The sequence below is a fragment of the Daphnia carinata genome, chromosome 6 (assembly GCF_022539665.2).
Source record: "Daphnia carinata strain CSIRO-1 chromosome 6, CSIRO_AGI_Dcar_HiC_V3, whole genome shotgun sequence".
NCBI lineage: Eukaryota > Metazoa > Arthropoda > Branchiopoda > Diplostraca > Daphniidae > Daphnia > Daphnia carinata.
This window is the reverse complement of record NC_081336.1, coordinates 730,257-754,555: the sequence shown is the minus strand read 5'-3', so window position 1 is coordinate 754,555 and position 24,299 is coordinate 730,257. Positions and strand designations below refer to the sequence as shown.

General features: G+C 42.0%; 10 protein-coding genes across 10 annotated transcripts; 5 read left to right on the top strand and 5 right to left on the bottom strand.

Moving 5' to 3' along the window:
- The first annotated feature begins 1,468 nt into the window (after positions 1 to 1,468).
- On the top strand, positions 1,469 to 3,118 carry LOC130689516 (uncharacterized). The gene is made up of 5 exons (XM_057512458.2): positions 1,469 to 1,793; positions 1,883 to 2,046; positions 2,150 to 2,309; positions 2,383 to 2,528; positions 2,598 to 3,118. Exons 1-5 carry the CDS (start codon positions 1,469 to 1,471, stop codon positions 2,769 to 2,771), a joined length of 969 nt encoding a protein of 322 aa, XP_057368441.2. The 3' UTR covers positions 2,772 to 3,118.
- Positions 3,119 to 4,754: 1,636 nt separating this feature from the next.
- LOC130689716 (uncharacterized) lies at positions 4,755 to 6,030 on the bottom strand. The gene is made up of 5 exons (XM_057512655.2): positions 5,781 to 6,030; positions 5,539 to 5,714; positions 5,281 to 5,475; positions 4,972 to 5,211; positions 4,755 to 4,901 (listed from the first exon to the last, which is right to left on the bottom strand). Exons 1-5 carry the CDS (start codon positions 6,028 to 6,030, stop codon positions 4,755 to 4,757), a joined length of 1,008 nt encoding a protein of 335 aa, XP_057368638.1.
- A 1,897-nt stretch (positions 6,031 to 7,927) lies between these two features.
- On the top strand, positions 7,928 to 9,306 carry LOC130689517 (UDP-GalNAc:beta-1,3-N-acetylgalactosaminyltransferase 1-like). Its single transcript, XM_057512459.1, has 3 exons — positions 7,928 to 8,735; positions 8,800 to 9,013; positions 9,096 to 9,306. Exons 1-3 carry the CDS (start codon positions 7,928 to 7,930, stop codon positions 9,304 to 9,306), a joined length of 1,233 nt encoding a protein of 410 aa, XP_057368442.1.
- Positions 9,307 to 10,054: 748 nt separating this feature from the next.
- On the bottom strand, positions 10,055 to 10,592 carry LOC130689518 (uncharacterized). The gene is made up of 2 exons (XM_057512460.2): positions 10,343 to 10,592; positions 10,055 to 10,274 (listed from the first exon to the last, which is right to left on the bottom strand). Exons 1-2 carry the CDS (start codon positions 10,590 to 10,592, stop codon positions 10,093 to 10,095), a joined length of 432 nt encoding a protein of 143 aa, XP_057368443.1. The 3' UTR covers positions 10,055 to 10,092.
- A 256-nt stretch (positions 10,593 to 10,848) lies between these two features.
- On the top strand, positions 10,849 to 12,392 carry LOC130689519 (lactosylceramide 1,3-N-acetyl-beta-D-glucosaminyltransferase-like). The gene is made up of 3 exons (XM_057512461.2): positions 10,849 to 11,770; positions 11,830 to 12,034; positions 12,122 to 12,392. Exons 1-3 carry the CDS (start codon positions 10,918 to 10,920, stop codon positions 12,342 to 12,344), a joined length of 1,281 nt encoding a protein of 426 aa, XP_057368444.1. The 5' UTR covers positions 10,849 to 10,917; the 3' UTR covers positions 12,345 to 12,392.
- A 408-nt stretch (positions 12,393 to 12,800) lies between these two features.
- Positions 12,801 to 14,108, top strand: LOC130689520 (uncharacterized). The gene is made up of 5 exons (XM_057512462.1): positions 12,801 to 13,125; positions 13,216 to 13,379; positions 13,487 to 13,670; positions 13,719 to 13,864; positions 13,935 to 14,108. The coding sequence occupies exons 1-5, from the start codon at positions 12,801 to 12,803 to the stop codon at positions 14,106 to 14,108; spliced, it is 993 nt and encodes a 330-aa protein (XP_057368445.1).
- A 611-nt stretch (positions 14,109 to 14,719) lies between these two features.
- On the bottom strand, positions 14,720 to 16,115 carry LOC130689521 (N-acetylneuraminate 9-O-acetyltransferase-like). Its single transcript, XM_057512463.2, has 5 exons — positions 15,955 to 16,115; positions 15,638 to 15,893; positions 15,349 to 15,547; positions 15,034 to 15,265; positions 14,720 to 14,957 (listed from the first exon to the last, which is right to left on the bottom strand). The coding sequence occupies exons 1-5, from the start codon at positions 16,113 to 16,115 to the stop codon at positions 14,720 to 14,722; spliced, it is 1,086 nt and encodes a 361-aa protein (XP_057368446.2).
- A 415-nt stretch (positions 16,116 to 16,530) lies between these two features.
- Positions 16,531 to 18,433, bottom strand: LOC130689714 (lactosylceramide 4-alpha-galactosyltransferase-like). The gene is given in 4 exon segments (XM_057512652.2): positions 16,531 to 16,762; positions 16,764 to 17,155; positions 17,216 to 17,882; positions 18,325 to 18,433. Coding segments are annotated over 3 exon segments (1,104 nt in total). The 5' UTR covers positions 17,696 to 17,882; positions 18,325 to 18,433.
- Positions 18,434 to 20,275: 1,842 nt separating this feature from the next.
- Positions 20,276 to 21,440, top strand: LOC130689523 (protein Star-like; the record flags this gene model as incomplete). Its single annotated transcript, XM_057512464.2, has 4 exons — positions 20,276 to 20,455; positions 20,528 to 20,722; positions 20,811 to 21,047; positions 21,120 to 21,440. Coding segments are annotated over 4 exons (759 nt in total), but the record flags the coding sequence as incomplete, so codon positions are not given.
- A 1,152-nt stretch (positions 21,441 to 22,592) lies between these two features.
- LOC130689524 (alpha-(1,3)-fucosyltransferase C-like) lies at positions 22,593 to 23,931 on the bottom strand. Its single transcript, XM_057512465.1, has 3 exons — positions 23,791 to 23,931; positions 22,960 to 23,730; positions 22,593 to 22,889 (listed from the first exon to the last, which is right to left on the bottom strand). Exons 1-3 carry the CDS (start codon positions 23,914 to 23,916, stop codon positions 22,593 to 22,595), a joined length of 1,194 nt encoding a protein of 397 aa, XP_057368448.1. The 5' UTR covers positions 23,917 to 23,931.
- Positions 23,932 to 24,299: the final 368 nt, after the last annotated feature.

Sequence of the window (24,299 nt, the reverse complement as noted above, 5' to 3'; positions counted from 1 at the left end):
CGATTGGAAAGAAAAAAAAACTGCCACGCTTAACTTAGATAGTGTGAATCTTTGTGGTTTGTTATGAGCCGCGGGAGTTGGCGCATTAACTTGCATTTAAAATAAAAAAAGTATGTTTAAGTGGTTAAAGCCAAGTGGGCACACTCTCAGAGTGCGTACATGAGATAAACATGAATTGAAAAATGACAGAGCAATTTTTCTCTTGCCGAAAATAAAAGGTAACCTGACCTCCACATATTGCCACCTCCTTTGCGTTTTCTTGCTCCTCCATCGCAGAGTAGACGGTCAGTCTTGTAAACTTATTTACCTGAAACGTAAGTTCTATTACGGGAAATTTAGAGAAACCATAAAGGATTTGTCATTATTGCACACAATGGCGTTTTCTTGTCATTGCTACCGATCAAACTCGAAAAATCTAGACAATGCAATACGATTTGGCTGACAACACGCAAGGGGCGTTTACCTATAAACGCCCAATGTTGAGAACGTCTACCAACAAGGTCAAAAGATGACATCCCAGAAATTCAGGTGTTTGTTTAAGGTACAGCACTCCAGTAAAAAGGGCCTATAGTGTAGCACAAGATATCACCGCCTAGCTCGTTACTGTGCGTAACGTTCACATAATCGCAAGCGCAAAGTATCGACAGGCATAGACCATTATTTGGTTCAAAAAATAACTGTCAAATAATATGCAAGTAAATTTGCAATTAAAAGTAATATCATTATCACTTATGTCACCTGTCCGTCATTGGAGGACAGATGACCGGGACACGCAATACTAGTTCGTGTATTGTCTAGACGGGAAGCTTGAAATTAGCCTGGATGTTTGGCCGTGGAGAGAGTATTCCGTTTATTCGATGGGAGCCGCTGTTTTGATGGCAGGCAGTACGATGGAGCCTTTATTGGCAGCTTGTCAAACGACGCCATACTTCCTGTTTGACGATACGTATCTCATCGGGCTATGCACGAGCAAAGCCGGGATTGCGACGAAAGAGATGGAATTTTGCTTTACCCGGTCACAACCTTAGCCCAGGCCGGCAAAGAATGCCACGTAACAACTGCGCATTAGCAATACAGATCAATTATAGTGGCACACGTCTTTGGATTGTAATTGTCATAATTTTAGCGCTATGCTTCCATTCTTGATTTTCACATTTCGTTGTAGATGAAAAACTCAAAATCATTTGACTCTTGCACAAACTATCGAATTCCTCGTTCATTTATCTCAACCTGTCAACGATTTACAATTGAATGGGGTTCGGTTTACCGTTTACATTTACGCTATATGCTACACCATACGAATACTGAAAGATGTGAGTAAAGGTGTTTGAATTGCTCCGCCCTCCGATATTAAATAGTCGTAAAGCGGAGCTGGCAGCCAAAATTATAATGTCAGTTGACGGGTAAGGGGGTGCACGAGCAGAGGCCGATATTTTCTGCACCTCATTATAGACCTGAGAGTAAAACCATGAGATACTTGAAATGGCTCTTCAACCGCTGTTTTTCCCAACGTTCCGTTTTTTTGGCCTTTCTGGGGCTGGCCGTCATAGTTTTGTGTATGCACGTCCTACCTGCGGTTGATTTGCATTATCAATTTAGAAGAGGTAACCCTTTTCGTGATGGTTATAGGGGCCCATTCAAATCAGTTTGCGGTCACCATGCTGATCGAAGAGGTCCACATCAAAAAGTCATTAGCTATTCATTTTACGGCAACTTATCATCGCCAGTTTTTGCTAGCAAATATTTAAAATACTTTAACGAGACACTCCAAAGCGTTCCTACGGCCTATCCAGGTAAGCAAAATTGAAAGCAAAATAGGAATAATCATGTGCGAAGAAAGATCGGTTAATTAAAAAGAATTAATAAAAATTAATTAATAAAGGCTGGGTGGTGAGGATTTATCACAATCTAACGATGGACAATGATGAAGGATGGAAAATCCTTGAGAACAGCATAGCTTTCGCAGACCATATTGATCTCTGCAATGCAACTGAGGTGATCAAGAAACTTAATTTGGCCGACTTGTTTGCCATGACATGGCGCTGGGTAAGTCCTTTACTAAAACTAAAAGTGATAATGGGTAGGTTACGTTAAATCACTGGATGTCGAAAATACATGGGTTATTCAATAATATAAAATGTTCAATTAGCTACCGTTACTGGACGAGATGGTGGACATGTTAATGTCTCGTGACTCGGACACTGCGATCATAACTCGTGAAGAGGACGCCGTTCGTGAATGGCTGGCTAGCGACCGAAATTTTCACCTCATGAGAGACCATCCTCATCACTGCGTAACCTTCCTTGGATGTTAATTGCATTTTTACTCGTAGCTGTTTTACGAAGGAAACCATGAACACGGTCTCATTTTGAACAATTGCAGGTTGCTGGGGAGTGAAAATGATCCAATATCGTCCGATAATTGTCGACGCAGCGCAGAAAATGTTTCATGAAAATCATCAGCACGAGTACGACTATGACCAAAAATTACTAAACAGACTCTTTTGGCCAATAGCTCCAACTAGCATGGTAAACCTGTTTAAATAATTTCAGTTCTCAGACAATTTAACTAAAAACTCTGATGCGCTCAACATGCAGATAGCTCACGATAGCTTCTGCTGTGAAAAAATCCCGCATAGTAAGCCATTTCCGACGGAGAGGAAAGATGGCCTTTTTGTCGGCAGGCGAATGTATACAACGGATATATTGGAAACTCCATGTCCACAAAAATGTCGCCCAACAAATACCACGTCCGAGTGGACCTATTGCTAAAAGGACACATCATCTATACAATGGACGTCTGTTGTATCTTTTTCTTTCCAGTTTGAATTACTTTTGAAATTTCCTCCTTCAATTTTTCTTTTTACCGATTACCTGCCAATTAATGCGTTGTTCTTAAGAGTTTGTTCGTTTTCCCCTCCTCTCCATGATAGTACATCTTTGTAAACAAGAAGATTGCCAATAACAACACCCAATGAAGAGCACCAATGGACAACCTGGATTCCACCAGTCGACATTCCGCATCAAATCGATCCAAAAATTATCCGATGAAGAACTGTTGTACTGCTGTGTGGTAAAACAAGAGAAATTTCAGGCAGTCCCGCTAGACATCGGACATGATTCTCTTGAAATCGCCGTTGGCCATAATATAAAAAGCCCAAAATCTATTCCCGTCTTCTATAAGGAGCGTAACCGTCATGTAAATGTATCCAACTCTGGTTGTTGCACGTAATAGTAAATGATACGAATAAATAAGCGAAACATTTTGCATTATTAGAAGAAGACGAAAACTTATCTTAACTCATTTTTTTGTTAATATTAAAATTTATCCTTGTAAATCCTTTTTTTTTAAGCTGATGAAAATGTCCCATTAAAATTTTAAATGAATCTCGAAAACAGCGAAATCAGCGAGTCTCGATGAATCTCAAGGGCATTCCAACTTTAAGGAATCTTTCTTAAACCTATGGCGAATTATTTGAAGTTAGCCAAGCAGCGCAATCTAGAAACCTGCAATATTTTCGTCACGACCAACTTAAACTCCTTTAGTTTATTTTGTGTGTGAAACACAATTTCACAGCATTTGCCCCTTGTACTTATGCGCCGTATGCATCCTCTCCTTTTTTCCTTCAATTTTTTTTTTCATTTTGTAGGGGAAGGGTACGTTTCACGACAAAAGGAGAAACCTTTTCAAAAGTTTTTGATTTTTTCACCCATTCCCACAGTTGGATATTTTTTCTTTTTCTTTTTGAGATAGGCGTTGAAATTTAAATAATTACAACGGTTACGGTTGATTAACTTTCCTATTCCCATCCCTATTCCTATCCCCATTTCCTCCGGGGAAAAAGAAAGGACGACTTTTTTTAGAACCCAACAAGATCATTATACTGAAATCTCGCCAGGGACATTAGCCACATTTGCATTCGCGGGTAGAAATCCAAAGTGTCTCGGCACAACAATTGTTGCGTTACAAATCGTCGTTTAAAACAAATAAATATTTTTTTTTTCAAGTTTTGCGTGAGTTCAGTATGCACATTACCATCTTTGCTCGCTATGGCATAAATATGCAAAATGATTGAAGCCAAGTTTATCAAGTGCGAATGAAAAAGAGAGGGTGAGATTCAAGCCGAAATCGCTCAGCCATAGAAGAAAAACACCATAATCAAGTGGCAACAGTGAAATGGCGCCAGGTGAACATTAACCTAAGACACAGCTGAGAAACGATGACACAGACCCAGTGCATTGTGTTTACTTCATTGTCTGGAGGAAATACGAAAAATTAAGTACTTCTCCGTTCCATTTTTCGCATCAGGTATGTCTAATGGCTATCCTAACTTAACACCTTTGCGTTAAAAAAAAAACAGAGAATGTTTGCTATTATGAAGTGACGCACTAAACGATATTGAAATGTCCTTGACCATTATTCATTTGAATAGGCTAGAGCTTTTTGAATACTGACATTGTTCTTATATATTCTTATTTAAAGATTTTTTTTTGTCGATTTTCTGAAGTCAGTCGAGCAGCACAGTCTTTTCTACTCGGGCAACTTGAACTCCTTCTGTTTCTGCATTAATGCACGTTCATTGTCGATAACTCTCAGTATTTTTCTAATGAAAAGCTTCACAGCCCTTTGGTGTTGTGCTTTGTTGCTTCGCTCTTTACGCATCAGCTCCGTTCCTTTTCAAAGCGCACTGATCCATCTCTTGCTCTCCATTAATTTTTCTTGTTGTTTGATTTTGGGATAGGTAACAGCCAAAATTACGCATTGATTAAATCTTTAATGAAAATAACATCTCGTGTCCATTTAAAATCAAATGCACCGATCCTGATGTATCCATTGGCTTCCATAAAACTGGACAAGGCTTCCTCTCCTTCCGGTATGTTGTCCCACTCCACTGTCAGCGTCTTTGCTCGTAAAACAAATGGGAAATTAACAGGTATTTATTTATTTCTTAAGAAATTTTTTGACATATACTTTGATGCTGACTTTATGCCAGGGAATGGTCTCCAGGATTTTGAGTTCATGACCTTCGACGTCAAGACTGAAAAAATCGATTGCTGTTCGTCCAACTGCCAGTAGAACAGAGTACAATGGGAAACACTGAATAGTCAGAGAATCAGGATCGATGCCAGGTATTCCAGGTTTTTGTAACGTTTTAGCCGCCCCTTCGATGTGGCTGTGACCAGGATCAACACTCTTAGGTTGGAAAATCACCTGGAATAATAAGAACATTGTGATTGGCACACCTACAGGGAAATATATCCAGAACAAAGTGTGTCGTACTTGAGTAGGAAAAGGTTCCAGGCTAAGGCAAATGGGAAGTGTCCACGATTTGCGCTTGCGTGACAATAACTTCTTGAAAGCTTCAGGATTAGCTTCGATTAGAATTCCACCCCAATTGAATTTCCTCTCTAAATCGATGGTGTTCGACAGCGCATCGCCAGTCAGAGCTCCGCATTCCACAAAGAACCCATTCGTCTATCATCGCCAATCCATGCAGTAGTTTAAAATACGCTAAACAAAATTTTTCTAATTACAAACCTGATTTTTCAAGAGCCTGAATATGACACCTGTCTGCCCTGGAGATCGATCTTCGTCATCGTTAGAATCGAGCTGCAGAGGAACTTCTGGTGGGGATGGTTTATTCAAATAATGGCGTTTAATAGTCTCGATGACGCAAGGATGATCTTGCGGCAGTTTATTGCCGTTCATGTAATCTGTTCACGATCCATCCCAAAAAACAACGCTGAAAAGAAACACCGTTCCAAAATATGATTTGTTACCTAACGTGCACTCGTTGTTGCTAACTAGCCGTTTGAAGAATCCAGGAGTTTCATCCATCAAGTTGAATTTACGATTGCTGTCGATGACACCGGCCGTTATTTCATCACGATTAACTGAAATGAACGGTTGATTACCATTGACGTTTGTTCTTCGATAAATCAGCAAAAGGCTAATTGACAGCACGATGAAACAGCCACTCAATAACTGCAATTTGCAACGGAACAGAGACATGTAACAACCCGGTCTCATGGTATGCACTCGTCGTTTTGGAATCAATACGATCTGGTGTGGCACTTAATGCCGAATTGAAGTAGGCATCAGGAAAAGGCGGGGTTCTCGGTGAAGGCGGAACAAAGTCCGTTTCAGTTGAGTGACCATCCATCATGTTATAAGCTCAAGCCTCCATCTTATTGGCTCTCAGTTAGAAAAAATTGCAGGTAGTGTAATGTGTTACATGATGAACAAGTATAGCTCACACCACTCCAGGTAGCGCCCCTGAAATGTTAATGGAACAAATGCAGTATGTTTGAACAATTTATGTCCAGCTGGCGTTTCAAGTTTCCAGCACAGCTAAGCCAACGCCCTACGATGACATTTTCGTATTCAAGTGTGTTTTGTCTGAACGTTGAAATGATTCGCCCTTTGGCAGCTGCAATTTTTTTTACTATATGCTCAATCATTTGTTAGACATTTTAGCACTTGATGTGCGTGTAGTCTAAGCAATTTTCAAAATCTATAAAGCGCTATAGGCAAGCACCTGACCAACGAGTCAGCAAGTCCATTTGCTCACACCACAAGTGATTCTCGCTGTTTACAGACAACCATGGCATATTGTTTCGCCATAGAAAGATGGTCGGAAGGTTCCATGAATACACTGACTTGGCATGACTGGGTTGTATTCTGAAAAGTGCCTTCCAGTGCCTTGTTAGACCATCAACATATTTAAGGTTAGAGAAATCACAATGAAATTGCTAGCGATCTTGGTGAAACCACGTTCCTCCATAAAGCGGATAAGGGCTTTCTGCCCTCCGGTATATTGCCACATTCAGCTGTCAGTGACTAAAAACGTAAACACATAGTCTAATGGAATTGAGTTTCCGCTATGAATCAGACGGTAGGACGATAGAACGCCGCATACCTTAACATTAACTTGATGCGACGGGAGTATTTTGACAATTTTCAGTTCATGGCCTTCGACGTCAAAGCTGGAAAAAAAATCCACCTGCGTTCGCCAGCGGAATGGAATAGAATGGAAAAAACTAAACTGTTACCAAATCAGGATCAACACCGAGAATTTCAGATTTCTGCCATACAAGGCGACATTTTCCACCAAAAAATCCTTTCATCTGGAAAAATGAAGCACCTGTTGCGAAATCGCCAAAACAAATGGGAAAACTTAAGTCTGATTTTTCAAGGGCCGAAATATTACTCCAGTCTTTCCTGGTGATCGATCGTTATCGTCGTCATTGTCAAGTTTCAGAGGAACTTTAGATGGTCAAGGTTGGCTTAGGTAATGAGCCAGTTTGTTAAAATCACACCGAAGTTGAGCATAACAATACTACTTTGGCGAATCAAACCATGGACTTCCATTTATATTTGAACACAAAAGCCAGTCGTCGTGTCGAAAAGCGAATATTTTTTACGTTTCAGAAAATTGGCTTCTGCATCTCCCACATACAAATGCCCCGCCTTTAAAAGCTTGTACCCATGTCAGGTTAGTGTGGACGTGGTTTGAGCCATCAGTATGTCTTATACCAGGGCGTGAAACATTTGGTTGTCCCAAAAATGATTCTACGTAATGAGTGTTCGTTGGTTAATGCCTTCTGGCTTTTTCTAGTAATCAGTAGTGCTATCTATTTTATCTATTTCGTCAATTTTGTCTATTACATTCGGCCTGCGACGAACATAGGCCACCCTCAAGTTAGTACTGACCTCTTTCTTGTACTTAACGTTTCTCCAAACTCGTTCAAAAAGTTGACTCCGAATCTCTACACACACCCAGGTAGCATCGCGATCTGGGATGAATGCCTTGACAGACATTCTGAATTTGGATGATGAGGCGCTAAAGGACCGAATAGAGAAATTAAATAAAGAAAACCAAATGCTTAAAGATAACGTAAGCAGATGTCGGGAAGACAGAACAAGCATGGCTGCATTATTAGAAGCTGGACAAAAGAAACTTCAGCAAATCAATACAATTTTAAATGCGAATATTGTATTGTTAGAAAGAGAATTGAAACAAGAAAAAAAAGAAGCTGAACGTTTAATCGAAACGTTAAAGGATAAGGCAAATAGCCTTAAAGCGAATATAAGGATACATAAGGAATTTTTCAATTATGCTTCTCTTGTTTTGCGCAATAGACCGTATCCTGGTGTGGAAAATTACACAAGATACGCAGTGGCGCGCTTGGGATTATTGCCGTTGGCCAACATAGAGCCACTCGAACCTGAGTTCGGTCCAGTTATCAATAATGTAACGTCCTTCCATTATTGCATTACCGTTCCTAAATGTCGTAATGTTAATGCCAACCGCAGTGTTTTTATAGCTATCGTTTCAGCTCCTGAAAATTCCGACAAACGAAAAGTAGTCCGGCAAACCTGGGCAAAGCATTTGCAAGTTGAGAACGAAAAAGGTTTGCTGGAAATTGCAGGTTTTGCTTTCATTTTAGGATTGACTGAAAATAATGTGACGCAAAATAGTATAAAAGAAGAGAGTGCGACGTTCGGTGATATCATTCAGATAGAGATGTCTGATTCCTACAGAAATTTATCTTTGAAAGTTGCTGGCCTGTTTAACTGGTTGCACAAAAACTGTGCCGCAGTCGACTTTGTCGTGAAAGTGGACGACGATGTTTACGTCAATGCACGTAATCTAGCATATTTTGCGCAATCCTATCATCGTTCCAACCGGAGTATGTTCGGCTTATCTGCTGGATACTTAATTGCTAATAGAGGTTTTACTATTCACAACTTTTCATTTCGAATGTTGCTCATAGTTTCGTTTTTTCCCCCCATCAGTTGGCAAATGGAATATCTCTTACGAGGAGTGGCCATGGAAGCAGTATCCTCCGTATTATTTAGGTCCTGCCGTAATAATACCAGGAAGCACAATTCGTCCACTATTGGCTGCCTTTCAAACTACACCCATGATGCCTTTTGACGATGTCTACTACGGCGGAATCTGTACGGAAAAAGCTGGGATTAAAATTCAGCAGTCCTCCAATTCATTCAAGTGAGTCACAGTATAGCTCTTTTGAATTGTCGATTTGTTGTAACTCCAAGAAGATTCTCTAAGAAATTTTGAAACTGCATAGTGTCTTCGCGACAAGCCAACCAGATTTTCCACACGCATGCGACATCCGCTTATTTGTGGCATGGCTCACTGCATCCAGCAAACACATGAATACCTCTCACATGGTAACTGACGACTTCTACCACAAAAGGACCCAATGCATTGTGTCCGACGCAAGTGGAACCAACAGTGCAATTGATTCCAACCAGCCAGTCCCATTCGTCTTTGTTTAATACACGTTGGACATGCAATCCCCCCCCCCCTTTTTTTTTAAACGAGACAATTCATCCAATAACCCTTCCAATGCATCACGTGTTTCCCAAGGAAATAACACAACAAAACGTTCTCCCCGGCCGCTGATATTTCTTCTATACCAACTGTAGTTAGGATTTAATAGTCGTCGCTTCGCTATGTCACCGTAGTGGCAGCTTGCCTACAGAAATGCTTGTAACGGTAGTTGTCGAGCCACATAACCTAACTTAGATATTCTGAAGTGTTGCTTTACTTAGCGTCGCAGTTTTTTTGTTCGAATATCATTGAAACGTTTCTATGCGCAATAAAGTTTGCGTACAGTATATAACGTGTAAAGTTAGACATCGCTGCTCCATGGCCTAGTAGAAACTAACGTTGCTTTAAAATATGCTTTCTTAAATGCTTAAACCATTAGTAGTATATTGGCCAAGCTTTCCGGTATTATGCACTTAACAATGGTGCAATCGTATGAAAAAATTTTATCTTTTTTTCAACGAATAAAAGAAAAATTAAAACAAAGAAAAATGAACTACAGGTTTTTTGCTCCACGAGGGGAAGTGTCCACGATTTGCGATTGCGTAACAGTAGCTTCTTGAAAGCTTCAGGATTAGCTTCGATTAGAATTCCACCCCAATTGAATTTCCTCTCTAAATCGATCGTGTTGAACATCGCATCGCCAGTCAGAGCTCCGCATTCCACACAGAATCCCTTCATCTATCAACACCAATCCATACAGTAGTTTGTACGCTAAACAGTGTTTTCTAATTTCAAAACTGATTTTTCAAGAGCCTGAATATGACGTCTTTCTGTGCTGGAGAACGATCTTTATCATCGTTAGAATCGAGCTGCAGAGGAACTTCTGGTGGCGATGGTTTATTCAAATAATGGCGTTTAATAGTCTCGATGACGCACGGATGATCTTGCGGCAGTTTATTGCCGTTCATGTAATCTGCTCACGATCCATCAAAAAAAAAACAACGTTGAAAAGAAACACCGTTCCACAATATGATTTGTTACCTAACGTGCACTCCTTGTTGCTGAATAGCCGTTCGAAGAATCCAGAAGTTTCATCCATCAAGTTGAATTTACGATTGCTGTCGATGACACCGGCCGTTATTTCATCACGCTTAGCTGAAATCAACGGTTGATTATCATTGACGTTTGTTCTTTGATAAATCAGTAAAAGACTAATTGACAGCACGATGAAACAGGCACTCAATAACTGCAGTTTGCAACGGAACAGAGAAATGTAACAACCCGGTCTCATGGTATTCACTCGTCGTTTCGCAATCAACACGATCTGGCCTAGCACTTTATCCTGAATCGAGGTAGGCATCAAGAAAAGGCGGGGCTGCTCGGTGATGGCGGAACAAAGTCCGTTCCAGTTGAGCGTCCATCCGTCTATTTTATAAGCTCAAGTCACCATCTTATTGGCTCTCAGTTAGAAACAAATTGCAGGTAGTGTAATATGTCACACGATGAAACAAGTATAGCTCAAACCACTCCAGGTATCACCCGTGAAATGTTGGTGGAACAAACCCACTCCAGCAGGAAATTAGAAGATTCAGTTCAGATTTAACTCGTCCAACGACATGAGTACTGCCATACAGTTTCGTAAAGGTTTCATTCTATTTTGTTGCATCGTCGTCAGTTACATCACCATAGCCGTTTACAAAAGGGACGTCGCTCAAGGATTTTGTGACATCCTTGTCCGCAGTAATAGCCACGCCCAGTCGATCGACCATTTCAAAGAAGCTTTAGGGAAGAGCCAACAGAAATGGACGTCCAACAAGAACACTGTGATCGTCGGTCGTGAATTTTTCCAATATCTGGCCAGCCAATTGCGTGAAACTGCTTATCCCGGAGTAGACAACTACACGCAGTACGTCGTGACTCGATTGCAGTTGAAACCGTTACGTGACGTTGAACCAATACGACCTGATTTCGGGCCTGTATTTAACGATGTCAGATCATTTAATTATCCCATCGAAATTCGGCCTTGTCGAACGGACAATGTTCACGGTCTTCGCAGGCTTTTTGTGGCCGTGATTTCCGCACCGAATTATTTCGAAAAACGGGACATTATCCGACAGACTTGGCTACGTCAATTGCAAATTGATTCAGGCTTATCAGTGAATCTTGCTGGCTTTGGTTTCGTCATTGGGCGGACAGATGACCGGGACACGCAACACAAGATCGAGTCGGAGAGCTCAACGTACGGTGACATCCTTCAAATGGACATGGTCGATGTCTACTACAATCAAACGTTGAAAGTAGTGGGTCTTTTGAATTGGATCAACCATCACTGTTCCAAAATTGATTTCTTTCTGAAAGTGGACGATGACGTTTATATCAACACAAGAAATTTAGCAACTGTCATGAAAAATCTCGATCCAGCTGAGCCAAGTGTTTATGGAACGGCGTCGGACAGCATAGTGCGAAGAGGTAAGACGCCGCCAGTCTCTATTATACCATTTGTTTCAAAATGTTTTGTTTTTCTATAGACGGGAAGTTTGAAATCAGCCTGGAAGTTTGGCCGTGGTCGAAGTATCCCATCTATTCAATGGGAGCTGCTATTTTGATGGCAGGCAGTGCGATGGAGCCTTTATTGGCAGCTTGTCAAACGACGCCCTATTTCCTGTTTGACGATGCGTATCTCATCGGGCTATGCACGAGCAAAGCCGGGATTGCAGTCCGTGTCTCAGACAGGTACAATATACATGTTTAAGAAGATATTTCATTTCTGTCTAGTAACATCTTTTGTCCTTTTTTGTTTGCGGCACCATTCACATGAAGATTTTTAGCCGGATATGCCGATCAACTTCCAGAGCCTTGTTACGTTCACGACTCCATTACTTGGCTAACGGATTCGGTTGAGCATTCAAACAAGTCACATTGGGCATGCGCAGAGTTTTATAAGAACGTAACGCCATGCGTTATCGAGGGCCTTGATGGTGCCAATCAAACTGCCGATCCGACGAAAGAGATAGAATTTTACTTTGCCCGGTCACAACCTTAGATCCCAGGCCGGCAAGGAATGCCCTGCAACAACCGCGCATTAGCAATACAGATCGATTATAGTGGCACACGTCTTTGGATTGTAATCGTCATCATTTTAGCGCTATGCTTCCTTTCTTCATTTCCACATTTCGTTGTAGATGAAACTCAAAATCGTTTACTCTTGCACAAGCTATCGAATTCCTAGTTCATTTATTACAAACTGTCAACGCTTCCTAATCGAATGGGGTTCTGTTTTCCGCCTAGACTTGCATCCCCTATGCTTCGTATACCGAAAATGAGTGCGAAGGTGTTTGAATTGCTCCGCCCCTATCCCCCCCTTCCGTCCATATTAAACAGTTACAGAGCGGAAATGGCAGCCAAAATTGTGATTGAAAATTGTCAGTTGACGTTTAAGTGGGAGCACGAGTAGAGGTTAATATTTTCTGCATCTAAGTTTATACCTGAGAGTAAAACCATGAGATGCTCGGAATGGCTCCTCAATCGCCGTATTACCCAACGTTCCGTTTTCTTGGCCATTCTGGGGCTGGCCGTGATAGTTCTGTGTATGCACGTACTACCTCCGGTTGATTTGCATGATCAATTTCGAAGAGGCAACCCTTTTCGTGATGGCTATACGGGGCCATTCCAATCAGTTTGCGGTCACCATGCTGATCGGAGAGGTCCGCATCAAAAAGTCATTGGCTATTCACTTTATGGCAACTTATCAGCGCCAGTTTTTGCCAGCAAATATTTAAAATACTTTAACGAGACACTCTATAGCGTCCCTACGGCCTATCCAGGTAAGGAAAATTCAAATAAAAAAAGGATTAATCATGTGCGAACAAAGATCGGCTAATAAAAAAAATATGAATAAAAATGAATGAATAAAGGCTGGGTGGTGAAGATTTATCACAATCTAACGAAGGACGATGCTGAAGGATGGAAAGTACTTGAGAACACCATAGATTTCGCAGACCACATCGATTTATGCAATGCAACTAAGGTGATCAAGAAACTCAATTTGGCTGATTTGTTTGCCATGACGTGGTGCTGGGTAAGTCATTTAGTTAAACAAAAAATGATACCGGATAGGCCGGCTTAAAAACTCTGGATTTAAAAAAAATCAGATGGGTTCTTCAATAATATAACATTTTCAATTAGCTGCCATTACTGGATGAGATGGTGGACATGTTAATGTCCCGTGACTCGGACACTGCGATAATAACTCGTGAACAGGACGCCGTTCGTGAATGGCTGGCAAGCGACCGAGATTTTCACATCATGCGAGACCATCCTCGGCACTGTGCACCCTTCCTTGAGGTGAATTGCGTTTCGATTCAAGGCTGTTTTACAAAGGGAAATCACAAAGACGCTCTATTTCGAACAATTGCAGGTATCTGGGGAGTGAAAATGATCCGAAATCGTTCGATAATTGTCAACGCAGCGCAGAAAATGTTCCATGAAAATCATCGGCACGAACGTGACTATGACCAAAAATTACTGAAAAGACTCTTTTGGCCCATAGCACCAACTAGCCTGGTAAACCTGTTTAGAGAATTTCAGCTCTCAGACAAATGTAATTGATAAACTTGATGCGCTTAACATGCAGATGGCTCACGATAGCTATTGCTGTGTAAAAATCCCGCATAGTAAGCCGTATCCGACGCAGAGGAAAGATGGCCTCTTTGTCGGCAGGCCAACTTATACAAAAGGAATACTGAAAATTCCATGTCCACGAAAATGTCGCCCAGCAAATACCACGACCGAGTGGTCCTATTGCTAAAAGGACCCATCAACTATGTGATGGACGTCTGCTGCGTCTTTCTCTTACTAGTCCGAATTACTTTTGAAATTTCCTGTTTCAATTTTCACCGATCACCCTACCAAACAATGCGTTGGCCTTTTGAGTTTGTATTCAATGACAATTGTCTACCAAAATGAGCCCAATACAAATTTCGGACACAGGGCATTCACGCTCATAATTATACTCACCTCACAGGCACGTCCCACAGTTTTGCACGTAGGGAAATTACTTCCCAAAGACGTTGTCCCCTTGACGCTGCCGATCAAACTGTTGATTCACGGAAGGTCATCCAGTTTTGTGTTGCTCAGCAACAAACTTGAGACGTAAAATTGGAAAGTATTCAGTTAGTTACGCCCCTCATAATGAAAACTGTCACAGTGCTGGAGACTCGCAGCAAAAACATGCCAACGTCAGTTGACGAGCAAGTGGCTCAACCGAGTAGTACCTCACATTTTATACAGCTCAGTGTTGTGGAAAACAGGAGTTAACTCATGAGATGCTTGGGTCACATTGAGCACACTTTTTCAAGTTCATTTTTCACACTCACTCTGAAATTATGCGAGAACCTATAACGAACCAATTGTTGCAACTCAGACACCAGCTTCTCTATTCAGGTCAAATACGTTACAGATGTCGTTCACTAAAAGCTGCGTGGCTTGGGAGAGAGCCACGTCACCCGTGTGCAAAAAATCATTGCAATTGTACTGGACGGAGGGACATCTTCTCAGCGGCGATGATTGCTCGTCTCGTTCCAGAACAGCGCAAGCGCGGACGTACTCTTCGGCAAATAAATTGCTCGTATCCCATACGCGAACGTTGCTGTGATTCCTAATAAATAGACGATCAACGCGCATGCGTTAATGAATTTAAATTTCAGATGCATTATGCCGACCAGGTGACTAACTCGAATAAACGCCGAGCAACTTCGTTGTAGCCATGAATTTTCTCTGACGTAATGCCATCGGTTTTAAAGACGCCAATTTCTTTATTGAAATCTACACTTGGGTATTGATTCAGCCAAATGATTTGGCTCTCGTTCGCCAATTGGTCGAGAACCGGAGCCAAATTCAAAAGTTTCTTCCGGTACAGTTGGTAGTCCGCGCCTTCGCTCTGAAGCATGTGCCATACTGCCATACCTTTCACGTTTAGGCATACGTTTTACGAAAAAAAAAAAAAAATATAAGAAAGATTATGTAAGCAAAGTCTGGGCATTTTGTACCGAGGAAAATCAAATACGGCCGGTCGGTTTCGTTAGAATTCACCCACCGACGTATCTCCTCCGTGACGTCATCGCTGACGAGCGGTCGCCATTTAAAGGACACTCGGATGTTGAGCAGAACGCTGCTAACCTCAACGTCGTTATGATAGTTTTCGGGGATTATGATGGGGCTCGATGTCTTGTCGTACTGCGGAATCAACTGAAAACGAAATGTAAAAAATAATAAGAGGACCAGTGTTCAAGCGTTTCTTGAACGTGCAACAATAAAACGTTCTGGTCCGTTTGATACTCTGACAAAGTTGAAAAATTGTTGCCGTGTTCGGGAATCACCGATGAACGCAAAATGCAATTCCCTGCTTCGATTTCCGATAACATTCTCTAGGTCGTTGAGCTCGTCTAGACATGCCACCACTTGCTCCGTCTTGTATTGCTGAACTCTGCACGGCGTGGTCTTCGATTTCAAACGATTGCCGGCCGATTCTTTCTCGTAATGTGAACCCTTGTTGACGAGACGGTTTCCTACGCAAAGGGGCCATTCTTCTGTCCTTTACGAATCGAAAAATGCATGGCATTCATCAAATAGAACAAACGTTCCGCAATTATTACCGTGTGGCAATCCCACCGTCTCTGTGCGATTCGTGACGTTCGTTTCTTCTGCGGGATGGCACGCTAAACACGAAGATCACCAACAACAACAGGCCGAATAGGAAACAGCAACCGATGAAGAGCACCCATGGACGAAATTGATTCCACCGGTCGTCACTCATTGCGCACAAAATTCGGTCCGTTTCTTTCAAGAGCAGATCTTTTTTCCAACGATTAGAGCAACGACTTGTTGCGTTGGACGCAAAGAAAGTCGGCCATCGTAATGCCTCTGACAAGCTGCAAACCGAGCCTGCCGTGGAAAAAAAACAGCCAATTGTGCCCCGCTGGATATGAAGAACTGTGGCAAAACAAGAGCAATTCCAGCTAAAGCCAAGTCGTCGATCGATGAAAAGACAGTCACGCCTGACATCCGCCATTGAGCCACAATCAAATGCGTAAGCTAAAAATCATTCCCAGTCTTTTATAAAGGGCATGACCGTCATGTAAATGTATTCAACTCTGGCTGTAACACGTCATGGTAAATAGGCAAGCATTGTTCACGAATATATAAAGGAAAACATTTGCCAAAACGAAAACTTAGAAGAAGTCCACTTCCAGATCGGCAAGTGCGTGAGCGTAGGTCAGCGGACAATGAACGCGGGCGATTTGACTGTACAATTGATCGGATTCAACAAGGATAGGCTCTTTTTTCGACAATTTATTGTACGTGTGAACAGCGTAGCTTTCGAAAATCGGGTCGCTGCTGCTCACATTGGTCTCGAAGAAACACTTCCAATCGGCAAACTTGTACGGGTACAAGTATTTCTTACAACACTTTGATCTGCGGGCATAAAAAAAGAGGATACGTCGGTTCCGGTAATTTAGTGTGGCAATATTTCAGCACAACCGACTGTATCATGGCCGGACCCGAATACGCCCATTCTTTCGGATGGTACGATGAGGCCAGGTAAGTCATAATCTTGCGGATGATTGGATGTCCTTTTTGAAAATGAAACGAAGAGCCTGTGAGAACGCCATCGTCTTCTTCTGGAACAAAATTCCAAAAGATGTCGGCATCGAAAGGTTTGAGCGTAACAAAGTCCAAATCCATGTACATTCCTCCGCCTTTGAACGAGCTGAGAATGCGGATGTAATCGGAGAAATGCTCCGTTTTGTAAGGGCTCTTTCGCCACACACCGCGAGAGTACCAACGTTCCAACGGCTATTAACAGGAAGTTGCTTTAATTAAGAGCATTAAAATCAATCTCTATTAAACTGGTACCGTTGCCGCAAAGTAGTCTTTAGCGTTGATGAGAACTACGGCGATGTTTGGGTAAGTGTTCAAGATCAGTTCGAATGGACCGCTCGTTAAATTGACGTGGTCCGTTTGAAAAAAGATCTGGACCGATCGGCCGGGGTTCTCTTTGGCCGTCGATTCCACAGCGCACAATTGGCGCAAATTCAAACGATCACGACCTGTGGTCTCGTGAAAATAGATGCGTTTATCGTCCGATAGGATGGAAGATGCCCAGAATGGGGATGATGTCTTGTTGTTGCGTCCCCACCTGACCATGTCCTCGTATCGGACGATGTTCAGATGTTCCTGGGCAGCCGATAATGTTGCCGGACCAGCAAGGCTGTCCTGTTGATCTTCTTCTTGATTGAGAGCGGCACTTGGCCACGTCACCAAGTAGACACAAATGAAAAGGGTCACCAATAAAATAGCAATCAGCTGTTGGGGTCTCGTTCGTCGAAGATGCATGGCTCTACGATGATCGACGAAAAGTTAATAAAATTAAAGACGAATACTGTTAAGTACCTTGTAGGATTCGTTGTGATTAAAGGACTTTCTTGTGCCAACGTAATGGATGAAAGAGACTTGCGACTGTGCCGGATGTTGTGGCCAGACTCTGGATGTTGTGGAATCTATCGTTCAGCTCGTCTCAATACTGCGGACAATAGTTTATGGAGATTAAAGGCGACTGGAGATCGTTAACCGACGCGCTTGACGGTACTTTAAGCATTCAAAAAAGAAGAGAGTCGAGCAACTGAATTTGAAAAGTTCAACTAAAACTCGGTGACTACATTTTTTTTTTAAAGATGGCTCTTCTCGTTTCATGGCTATGATGGAAACAAAGGGGATCGTTTACGGTCAGCTGATTCGACATCAAAACAATCCGTTATCTCTCAACTTTAGCAACCGTTGCAGCGATCCTAAAGTCCCTCTTTTCTTTAAATGCAAAGTCAGCAAGGCAGAGAACGATTCGAGTGTTATTGTTTCATAAATAAGATAAGTTTTAAGGATTGTCGCAGCACTTACGAGATAGACTTGAGTTTCTCTACCCTGAGCGATTTTGATCTGCAGGTTATGCCAACCTGCTCACAACTCACCTTTCATCTGATAGAACAATCAATCGAAGACCAAAACTGTTCCTTCATAACGTCTTACTACTGCTATCTTTGATTAATAGTTTCATTGAGTAGGTAAAAGCCTCTGAAGACAATCAAACGATTTAAGAGACTGTGACAATGGCAAAAAAAATGGCGTTAGTGAAGTGACGTGAACGCTTACATAAGAATTTAGATCGAAAAGGGAAAAGAGGAAAAAGAGGAAAAAGAGGAAAAGAGTAAAAAAGAAAAAGAGAAAGAAAAAGAAACGATTAAAATAAAAGGCCCCCAAAACTACCTGTTTTGCGAACATTGTTCTTGCCCCGCAGTTTCCTACACCTTTTCCCTTCTTCTACCTGAAGGCAGAAGGTAGGGCTACAATCAGAAGAAAAACGCCATTGTTTTTTTTTATCGAAGCTTCAGCTCGAGGCTATTGTGACGGCAACATCAGTGTCAACGGCCTAGACTGCGAAAGTAGCATTTACAGGTGTGAGCAGGGACGTTTCGCTTTCTTTCACCTCCGCCGCTAAACAATCGCCACACCTGGCCATACCTGCACAACCAGTTTCATTTGTTTATCATTTTGCAGAGGTTGGTGGTCGTCCTTTCCTGCCTTTCGTTAATAATCAGCAGGTAACATCCGTTTTCCATTCTTCTTTAACAGACGTGATAGGACGTTATTAACGAAGGGTAACCTAGTGAGAGCTAGATGCGACGAAGAGCATTCCTAAACGACTGTTAGTTATTGACAGTCATTGCGTTTCATCGCGATGTGCGATTGTGAATGAATGCGAACGTGATTGGTGCGCTACCAATTTAGCTGCTTGAACCATTTTTTATTGAAACAGGCCGTGTATCCGGCCTTTTTTTCAGAGCAAGGGGAGGTATCTCCCCTGGAGCTGAACACTCATCAAGAACGTTAAAGACGGATGAGCGCATGTGAATCTCGTGCAACTCCTATGCCCGCATTCCTCCTACCACAACCAACAACAAACAATCTGCTGAGTATGGCCTAAAAATTACCCGCGGGGCCAGCGTTAAACTCTGAATTATTTTAATTTTGAAGGACACAGCAATTTGAATCCATCTCTATTTACGTGTCAGACTATTGCCCGCAACTCTTCAACCAAACCAGAGTGACCGGTTCTCTGCTACCGATTTCAACTTATTAACGACTAGTCAAATGCCTTCTGGGTTGGGGTGGAGAGAACGCTCAATTGCATCAACGTGTACGATTCCACAATCTTACAGGGACGAGATCATTTGAAGCCCAGCCGTCGCATCTTAATTTGGTTCATTATAAAACGTTATCACATCAAAAAGACAGGCCCAACCCCCGCCGGGCACAACTCCTTAAGGATGGATTTCGGCGGCTCAAATCTGATGGGCTTGTCGATCTTCAATATCGAAAACTGAATGTACAGCTCACACCACTTTCCACTCACATTCTTGTCGATATCGATGATATAGCAGCCCAGCTCCCTGAATCAAAATAGGGAATGCTAGGTTATAGAGTCACAGAGAGGCCCCTCCCACAGCTATACGTGCTCCTGGACTTGAGCAAGAGGGCTTCATCCAAGTAGTCAACGTTGTCTTGTTAAAAGTGTAGTTTGTCATGAGTGCTCGCTACTTCTTTATGGTTTTCCGGGCCAAACTTCGTGTTTGGTTGTGTGTGGTTATTTTAGTGTTCATTATTATTTTACTGACTTGTCTACGAAACGGTGGGTATGGTTATCGAGAGTTCGATCAATCCCAGGCTATTTACGATAGCGAGCGAGTGGCCCAAACGTCATCTCTCGTCCCTGTTCATCAGAGATGGTACAATTTAATAAACGAACCCAATGGATTCGAGAAACCGAAAAAAATTTTCTACAAGCAAGAATGCACACTAGGTTACTTAGTTTTTTAAAGTTTTATACGTTTTTTTTCGGATTTTTCTAATGTTTAATGCGTAATAGATTACATGAATGCAAATAAATTGCCGCAAGATCATCCCTGCGTTATCGAAACTATCCGACGACATTACCTGAACAAACCTTCCCCGCCAGACGTGCCTCTAAAACTTGCTTCGGACGATAGTGATGACCGATCGCCAGGACAAACTGGAGTCATATTCAGACTCTTGAAAAATCAGGTTTAGAACATCCAAAGTAAACTTTCGCATCCTATCCTTACAAAACGTTTACTATTGTTTGTGCGGTTCCAGACGAAAGGATTTTTTGTGGAATGTGGTGCCCTAGATGGTGAATATCTCTCGAATACTATCGATCTAGAACGTAAATTCAACTGGAGTGGCGTCTTAATCGAAGCCAATCCACTCGTGTTCGAATCGCTCTTGTCACGCAACCGTAAAGCATGGACTTTACCAATCTGCCTCAGCTTAAAACCGTATCCTACTCAGGTTAATACAATCAATTTTCTACTGGCAACAAGCATGAATCGTTGAGTAATTTTGATTTGCAAATGTATATACTTATTTGTACATTCAGGTTAGCTTTCAACCAAAACAGAACAGTGGCCTAAGTCACATCGAAGGTGTGGCCAAAACATTGCAGGAACCTGGGGAACCTGGAATCGACCCTAATCTAGTGACAGTCCAATGCTTTCCTTTTTATTCTGTTCTGCTGGCAGTTGGACGTACTAAGGTTGATTTTTTCAGTTTGGATGTCGAAGGCCACGAGCTCGAAATCCTCAAAACTATACCGTGGCACAAAGTTGACATTAAGGTACTTGCACAAGCGTAACAATGGCGGACATGAATAATGTGTATTTATTTGTCCTGCATGTTTGTATGTAAGGCCCTAACAGTGGAATGGGATAATATACCGGATGGTCAGGAAGCTCTGTCCCGTTTCATGGAAGCAAGCGGATTTATTAGAGTTGGCGCATTTGATTTCCGCTTCACACGGGATGTCATCTTCATTAAGGATTTAATCAACACTTAGCTGGACGTGGCGATTAATATCTGTCTAGGAGGAAAATTTCATACATTTTTTGCCGGGTAAAAGCAAAATTAAATTAGTCGTTTATTTGCAAATGTTCTAGCGTCTTTCATTTTGCCCCGTTTTCTTGTTGACAATACACAGGGCCTAATTGTTTTCTTGATTTAGGCAAAAGATAATATGGACAAGTTTTGGTAATAGACTAATGGCATGATCGATTCACAAAAAGGGCAAAATTCAATTTTCAATCTTGCGTTTTCGAATTAATAATCGTATGGTTTTGATTCGCCATCCGTGTCGGGATGTCACCATGTGTTGAACAATTATGTAAATAAACGGTAAACTTGTAGCGAATAAACGAATGAAGAACTCTCAAGTACAGGTGTTAGAGATTCTTTCATTTCCATTAATATTGCTCTGTTAGCGTTATTTAGTTAACAAACAAGTCTACTACAATGCCATCAGCATCCATTTATACCTGTAGCTCTGATTCACCCTTACGTAAGAATTGAGATTGAAAAGAAAAAGAGGGAAAAGAGTGAAAAAGAAAAAGAGAAAGAAAAAGAAACGATTCAAAACGCCCCCAAAACTACGTTTTTTGCGAGCATTATTCTTTCCGCCGCAGTTTCCTACACCTTTCCCTTTCTTCTATCTGAAGCAGAGGGTAGGGCTACAATCAGAAGAAAAACGCCATTTTTTTTTCGAAGCTTTAGCTCGAGGCTATCGTGACGGCAACATCGGTGTCAACGGCCTGTACTGTGACAGTAGCATTTACAGGTGTGAGCAGGGATGTTTCGTTTTCTTTCACCTCCGCCGCTAAACAATCGCCACACCTGGCCATACCTGTACAAAAAGTTTCTTTTGTTTATCATTTTGAAGAGGTTGGTGGTCGTCCTTTCCTGCGTTTCGTTAATAATCAGCAGGTAACATCCGTTTTCCTTCCTTCTTTTACAGACGTGATAGGGCGTTATTCACAAAGGGTAAAGTAGTGAGAGCTAGATGCGACGGAGAGCATTTCCAAACGACAGTTAACCATCGACAGTAGTTGCGTTTCATCGTGATGTGCGTCGAGAATGAATGCAAACATGACTAATGCTATATCAGTTTCGCTGATTGATGAATTTTTTATTGAAACAGGCCGTGTATCCGACATTTTTCACATCTAGGGTGGAATCTTCCCTCGAGCTGAACACTCATCAAGAACGTTAAAGATGGATAAGCGCACGTCAATCTCGTGCAACTCCTATGCTCGTAAGCTTCCTTCCAATGACCGGTTCTCGATAGATTTATTATAGAAAGGAAACTCTTTTCAAAATTCAATAATTTCTTTTATTTAGGCAGATCACAGTTCTTGGGGTCGTCCACCCACCACGTCAAGATATCGTCGTACACTTTGGACGGGAGTTGGTCATCGTGAGCCAGTTGACACAGATGACACCAGCCGCGTTTCTGATACAGTTCCACGGTGTAGTCACGTCTCCAGTCGAAATAACGGGCGTACAAAGAGTCCGTCTCGTTCAACAGGAGAAGATAGTCGGCCAGTTGTTTGGGCGAAGCGAAATCGTTGACGTCGATAAACGAATGCGGTGGTGCGAATTCCGCGTAATTCACGGCACCTCTGACCACCTGAAAAATAAATTACGTAAACATTTTCATACAATTTCATTTCATTAAAATCAATACAAAATTAACTTACAGGGACGGCGTCATAGAAGAAACCGACCATCAGTTTCTCCGTCACGTAGTCCGTGCAAAGGGCATTTTCGAATCCGATGTAAAATTTGTAATCGTCACGAACCATTTCACGGCCGCGTGTCTGATTTTCGCACGTCAAATTCCCGCAATTGCCGTAAATGTCCACCGGAACGTACTTGACGAGCTCTCTCACGTAATCTTCACGACGGCTGGTCGTGACGCAATTTGAAACAAACCAAGCGGCTAATTTCTTCTTGCCGTTGATGTTGACAGGTGAATAATTGCCGTTTAATGACGTGGTGCCATTGCTCCGTGATTTCGGATAGGCCGAGGATAAGCTGCCCTTTGGCACTACCATTCCATAGGCGTCTCGATTAACTACGTCCGAATCGAGTCGGTAGGTCATGGTCAAATTGAAGAATCCGAATCGCGTGCGGTTGTTGAGCAAAGGAATGGGATCCGTCGTCGATGGCGATTCCATTTCGTAGAAGACGAAACGTTGGTGAGGAAATCTGTGTGCGGGTAAGTCGCTTAAATTCAATTGTTGAATGGAGAAAATGACGACGTCGCTAACGTTGAACAAATTGCGATCGTCGGTCGTTACGCAACCTGTTGTCGGGCATTTTGCGTTTATAAACGGCTGCTGTCCGAATCCGAACGTGTAATCTTTTGAAGTGAAGAAACTGTTCCAGTAGAGTATCATCTTCAATGGTTTGAATGTTTCTTGATGGTTGTTGGCTGTGATTTGAATGTGATTCTCAACTGCCACTAGCTGTGATAATGTATTGATGAAGGCATGTTATTTCTTTGAAATTTTTTGGTGAATCTTTACCTTGTTGACGTTTACTTGACGGACTAGGAACACGAAGACGTAGCAGCACAAGAGACTGGCTAAAACATTGTTTTTCTTCCGCCAAAATGCGGCGATGGTTCGAGACGGTAAACATCCACCAGCCATTTGAAACGGCTTCGTTGTGAAAATGAAGTTAGAGATAGTGTTTTGGATAGCTACTCGAGCTCATCAAACTGCTGGACGTTTAGAAAAGGTATAAAAAAACAATTGTATTTTAACACATGTTCGAGACTTGGGCTGGGACTGACTCCAGCTGCCCTTAAGGAAATTGAGAAGCAAAGTAGGAGGAGTTCGTTTTTGATTAGTCGGATTCATTTTTCATGATAGTGTACGCAGACTGTGGCATCGAAGGTAAACTATTTTTAGAATTGTTTTGGATGTAGAGGAATAAAGTATAAATTGGCGAGCACACGACCTTTGAAATCAATAGGGAAAATGGGAATGAAAGATTTTAATGCCTAATTTAATCTACGTTACCGATAAACGGT

What these genes read in the sequence shown, in the direction of transcription:
- LOC130689516 (XM_057512458.2), top strand. Translation starts at nt 1,469, where the DNA reads ATGAGATACTTGAAATGGCTCTTCAACCGCTGTTTTTCCCAACGTTCC. An exon ending in TTGCCATGACATGGCGCTGG is followed by an intron (nt 2,047 to 2,149) that starts GTAAGTCCTTTA and finishes ATGTTCAATTAG; the next exon opens with CTACCGTTACTGGACGAGAT. An exon ending in CAATAGCTCCAACTAGCATG is followed by an intron (nt 2,529 to 2,597) that starts GTAAACCTGTTT and finishes CTCAACATGCAG; the next exon opens with ATAGCTCACGATAGCTTCTG.
- LOC130689716 (XM_057512655.2), bottom strand. Translation starts at nt 6,030, where the DNA reads ATGAGACCGGGTTGTTACATGTCTCTGTTCCGTTGCAAATTGCAGTTA. An exon ending in CAACAACGAGTGCACGTTAG is followed by an intron (nt 5,715 to 5,780) that starts GTAACAAATCAT and finishes GATCGTGAACAG; the next exon opens with ATTACATGAACGGCAATAAA. An exon ending in TCAGGCTCTTGAAAAATCAG is followed by an intron (nt 5,476 to 5,538) that starts GTTTGTAATTAG and finishes TGGCGATGATAG; the next exon opens with ACGAATGGGTTCTTTGTGGA.
- LOC130689517 (XM_057512459.1), top strand. Translation starts at nt 7,928, where the DNA reads ATGGCTGCATTATTAGAAGCTGGACAAAAGAAACTTCAGCAAATCAAT. An exon ending in ATACTTAATTGCTAATAGAG is followed by an intron (nt 8,736 to 8,799) that starts GTTTTACTATTC and finishes TCCCCCCATCAG; the next exon opens with TTGGCAAATGGAATATCTCT. An exon ending in CAGTCCTCCAATTCATTCAA is followed by an intron (nt 9,014 to 9,095) that starts GTGAGTCACAGT and finishes GAAACTGCATAG; the next exon opens with TGTCTTCGCGACAAGCCAAC.
- LOC130689518 (XM_057512460.2), bottom strand. Translation starts at nt 10,592, where the DNA reads ATGAGACCGGGTTGTTACATTTCTCTGTTCCGTTGCAAACTGCAGTTA. An exon ending in CAACAAGGAGTGCACGTTAG is followed by an intron (nt 10,275 to 10,342) that starts GTAACAAATCAT and finishes GATCGTGAGCAG; the next exon opens with ATTACATGAACGGCAATAAA.
- LOC130689519 (XM_057512461.2), top strand. Translation starts at nt 10,918, where the DNA reads ATGAGTACTGCCATACAGTTTCGTAAAGGTTTCATTCTATTTTGTTGC. An exon ending in GGACAGCATAGTGCGAAGAG is followed by an intron (nt 11,771 to 11,829) that starts GTAAGACGCCGC and finishes GTTTTTCTATAG; the next exon opens with ACGGGAAGTTTGAAATCAGC. An exon ending in GCAGTCCGTGTCTCAGACAG is followed by an intron (nt 12,035 to 12,121) that starts GTACAATATACA and finishes ATTCACATGAAG; the next exon opens with ATTTTTAGCCGGATATGCCG.
- LOC130689520 (XM_057512462.1), top strand. Translation starts at nt 12,801, where the DNA reads ATGAGATGCTCGGAATGGCTCCTCAATCGCCGTATTACCCAACGTTCC. An exon ending in TTGCCATGACGTGGTGCTGG is followed by an intron (nt 13,380 to 13,486) that starts GTAAGTCATTTA and finishes ATTTTCAATTAG; the next exon opens with CTGCCATTACTGGATGAGAT. An exon ending in CCATAGCACCAACTAGCCTG is followed by an intron (nt 13,865 to 13,934) that starts GTAAACCTGTTT and finishes CTTAACATGCAG; the next exon opens with ATGGCTCACGATAGCTATTG.
- LOC130689521 (XM_057512463.2), bottom strand. Translation starts at nt 16,115, where the DNA reads ATGAGTGACGACCGGTGGAATCAATTTCGTCCATGGGTGCTCTTCATC. An exon ending in AATTTTTCAACTTTGTCAGA is followed by an intron (nt 15,548 to 15,637) that starts GTATCAAACGGA and finishes TTTCGTTTTCAG; the next exon opens with TTGATTCCGCAGTACGACAA. An exon ending in GTTGCTCGGCGTTTATTCGA is followed by an intron (nt 14,958 to 15,033) that starts GTTAGTCACCTG and finishes TCTATTTATTAG; the next exon opens with GAATCACAGCAACGTTCGCG.
- LOC130689524 (XM_057512465.1), bottom strand. Translation starts at nt 23,916, where the DNA reads ATGGCTGGTGGATGTTTACCGTCTCGAACCATCGCCGCATTTTGGCGG. An exon ending in GTCAAGTAAACGTCAACAAG is followed by an intron (nt 23,731 to 23,790) that starts GTAAAGATTCAC and finishes ACATTATCACAG; the next exon opens with CTAGTGGCAGTTGAGAATCA. An exon ending in TCTTCTATGACGCCGTCCCT is followed by an intron (nt 22,890 to 22,959) that starts GTAAGTTAATTT and finishes TTTATTTTTCAG; the next exon opens with GTGGTCAGAGGTGCCGTGAA.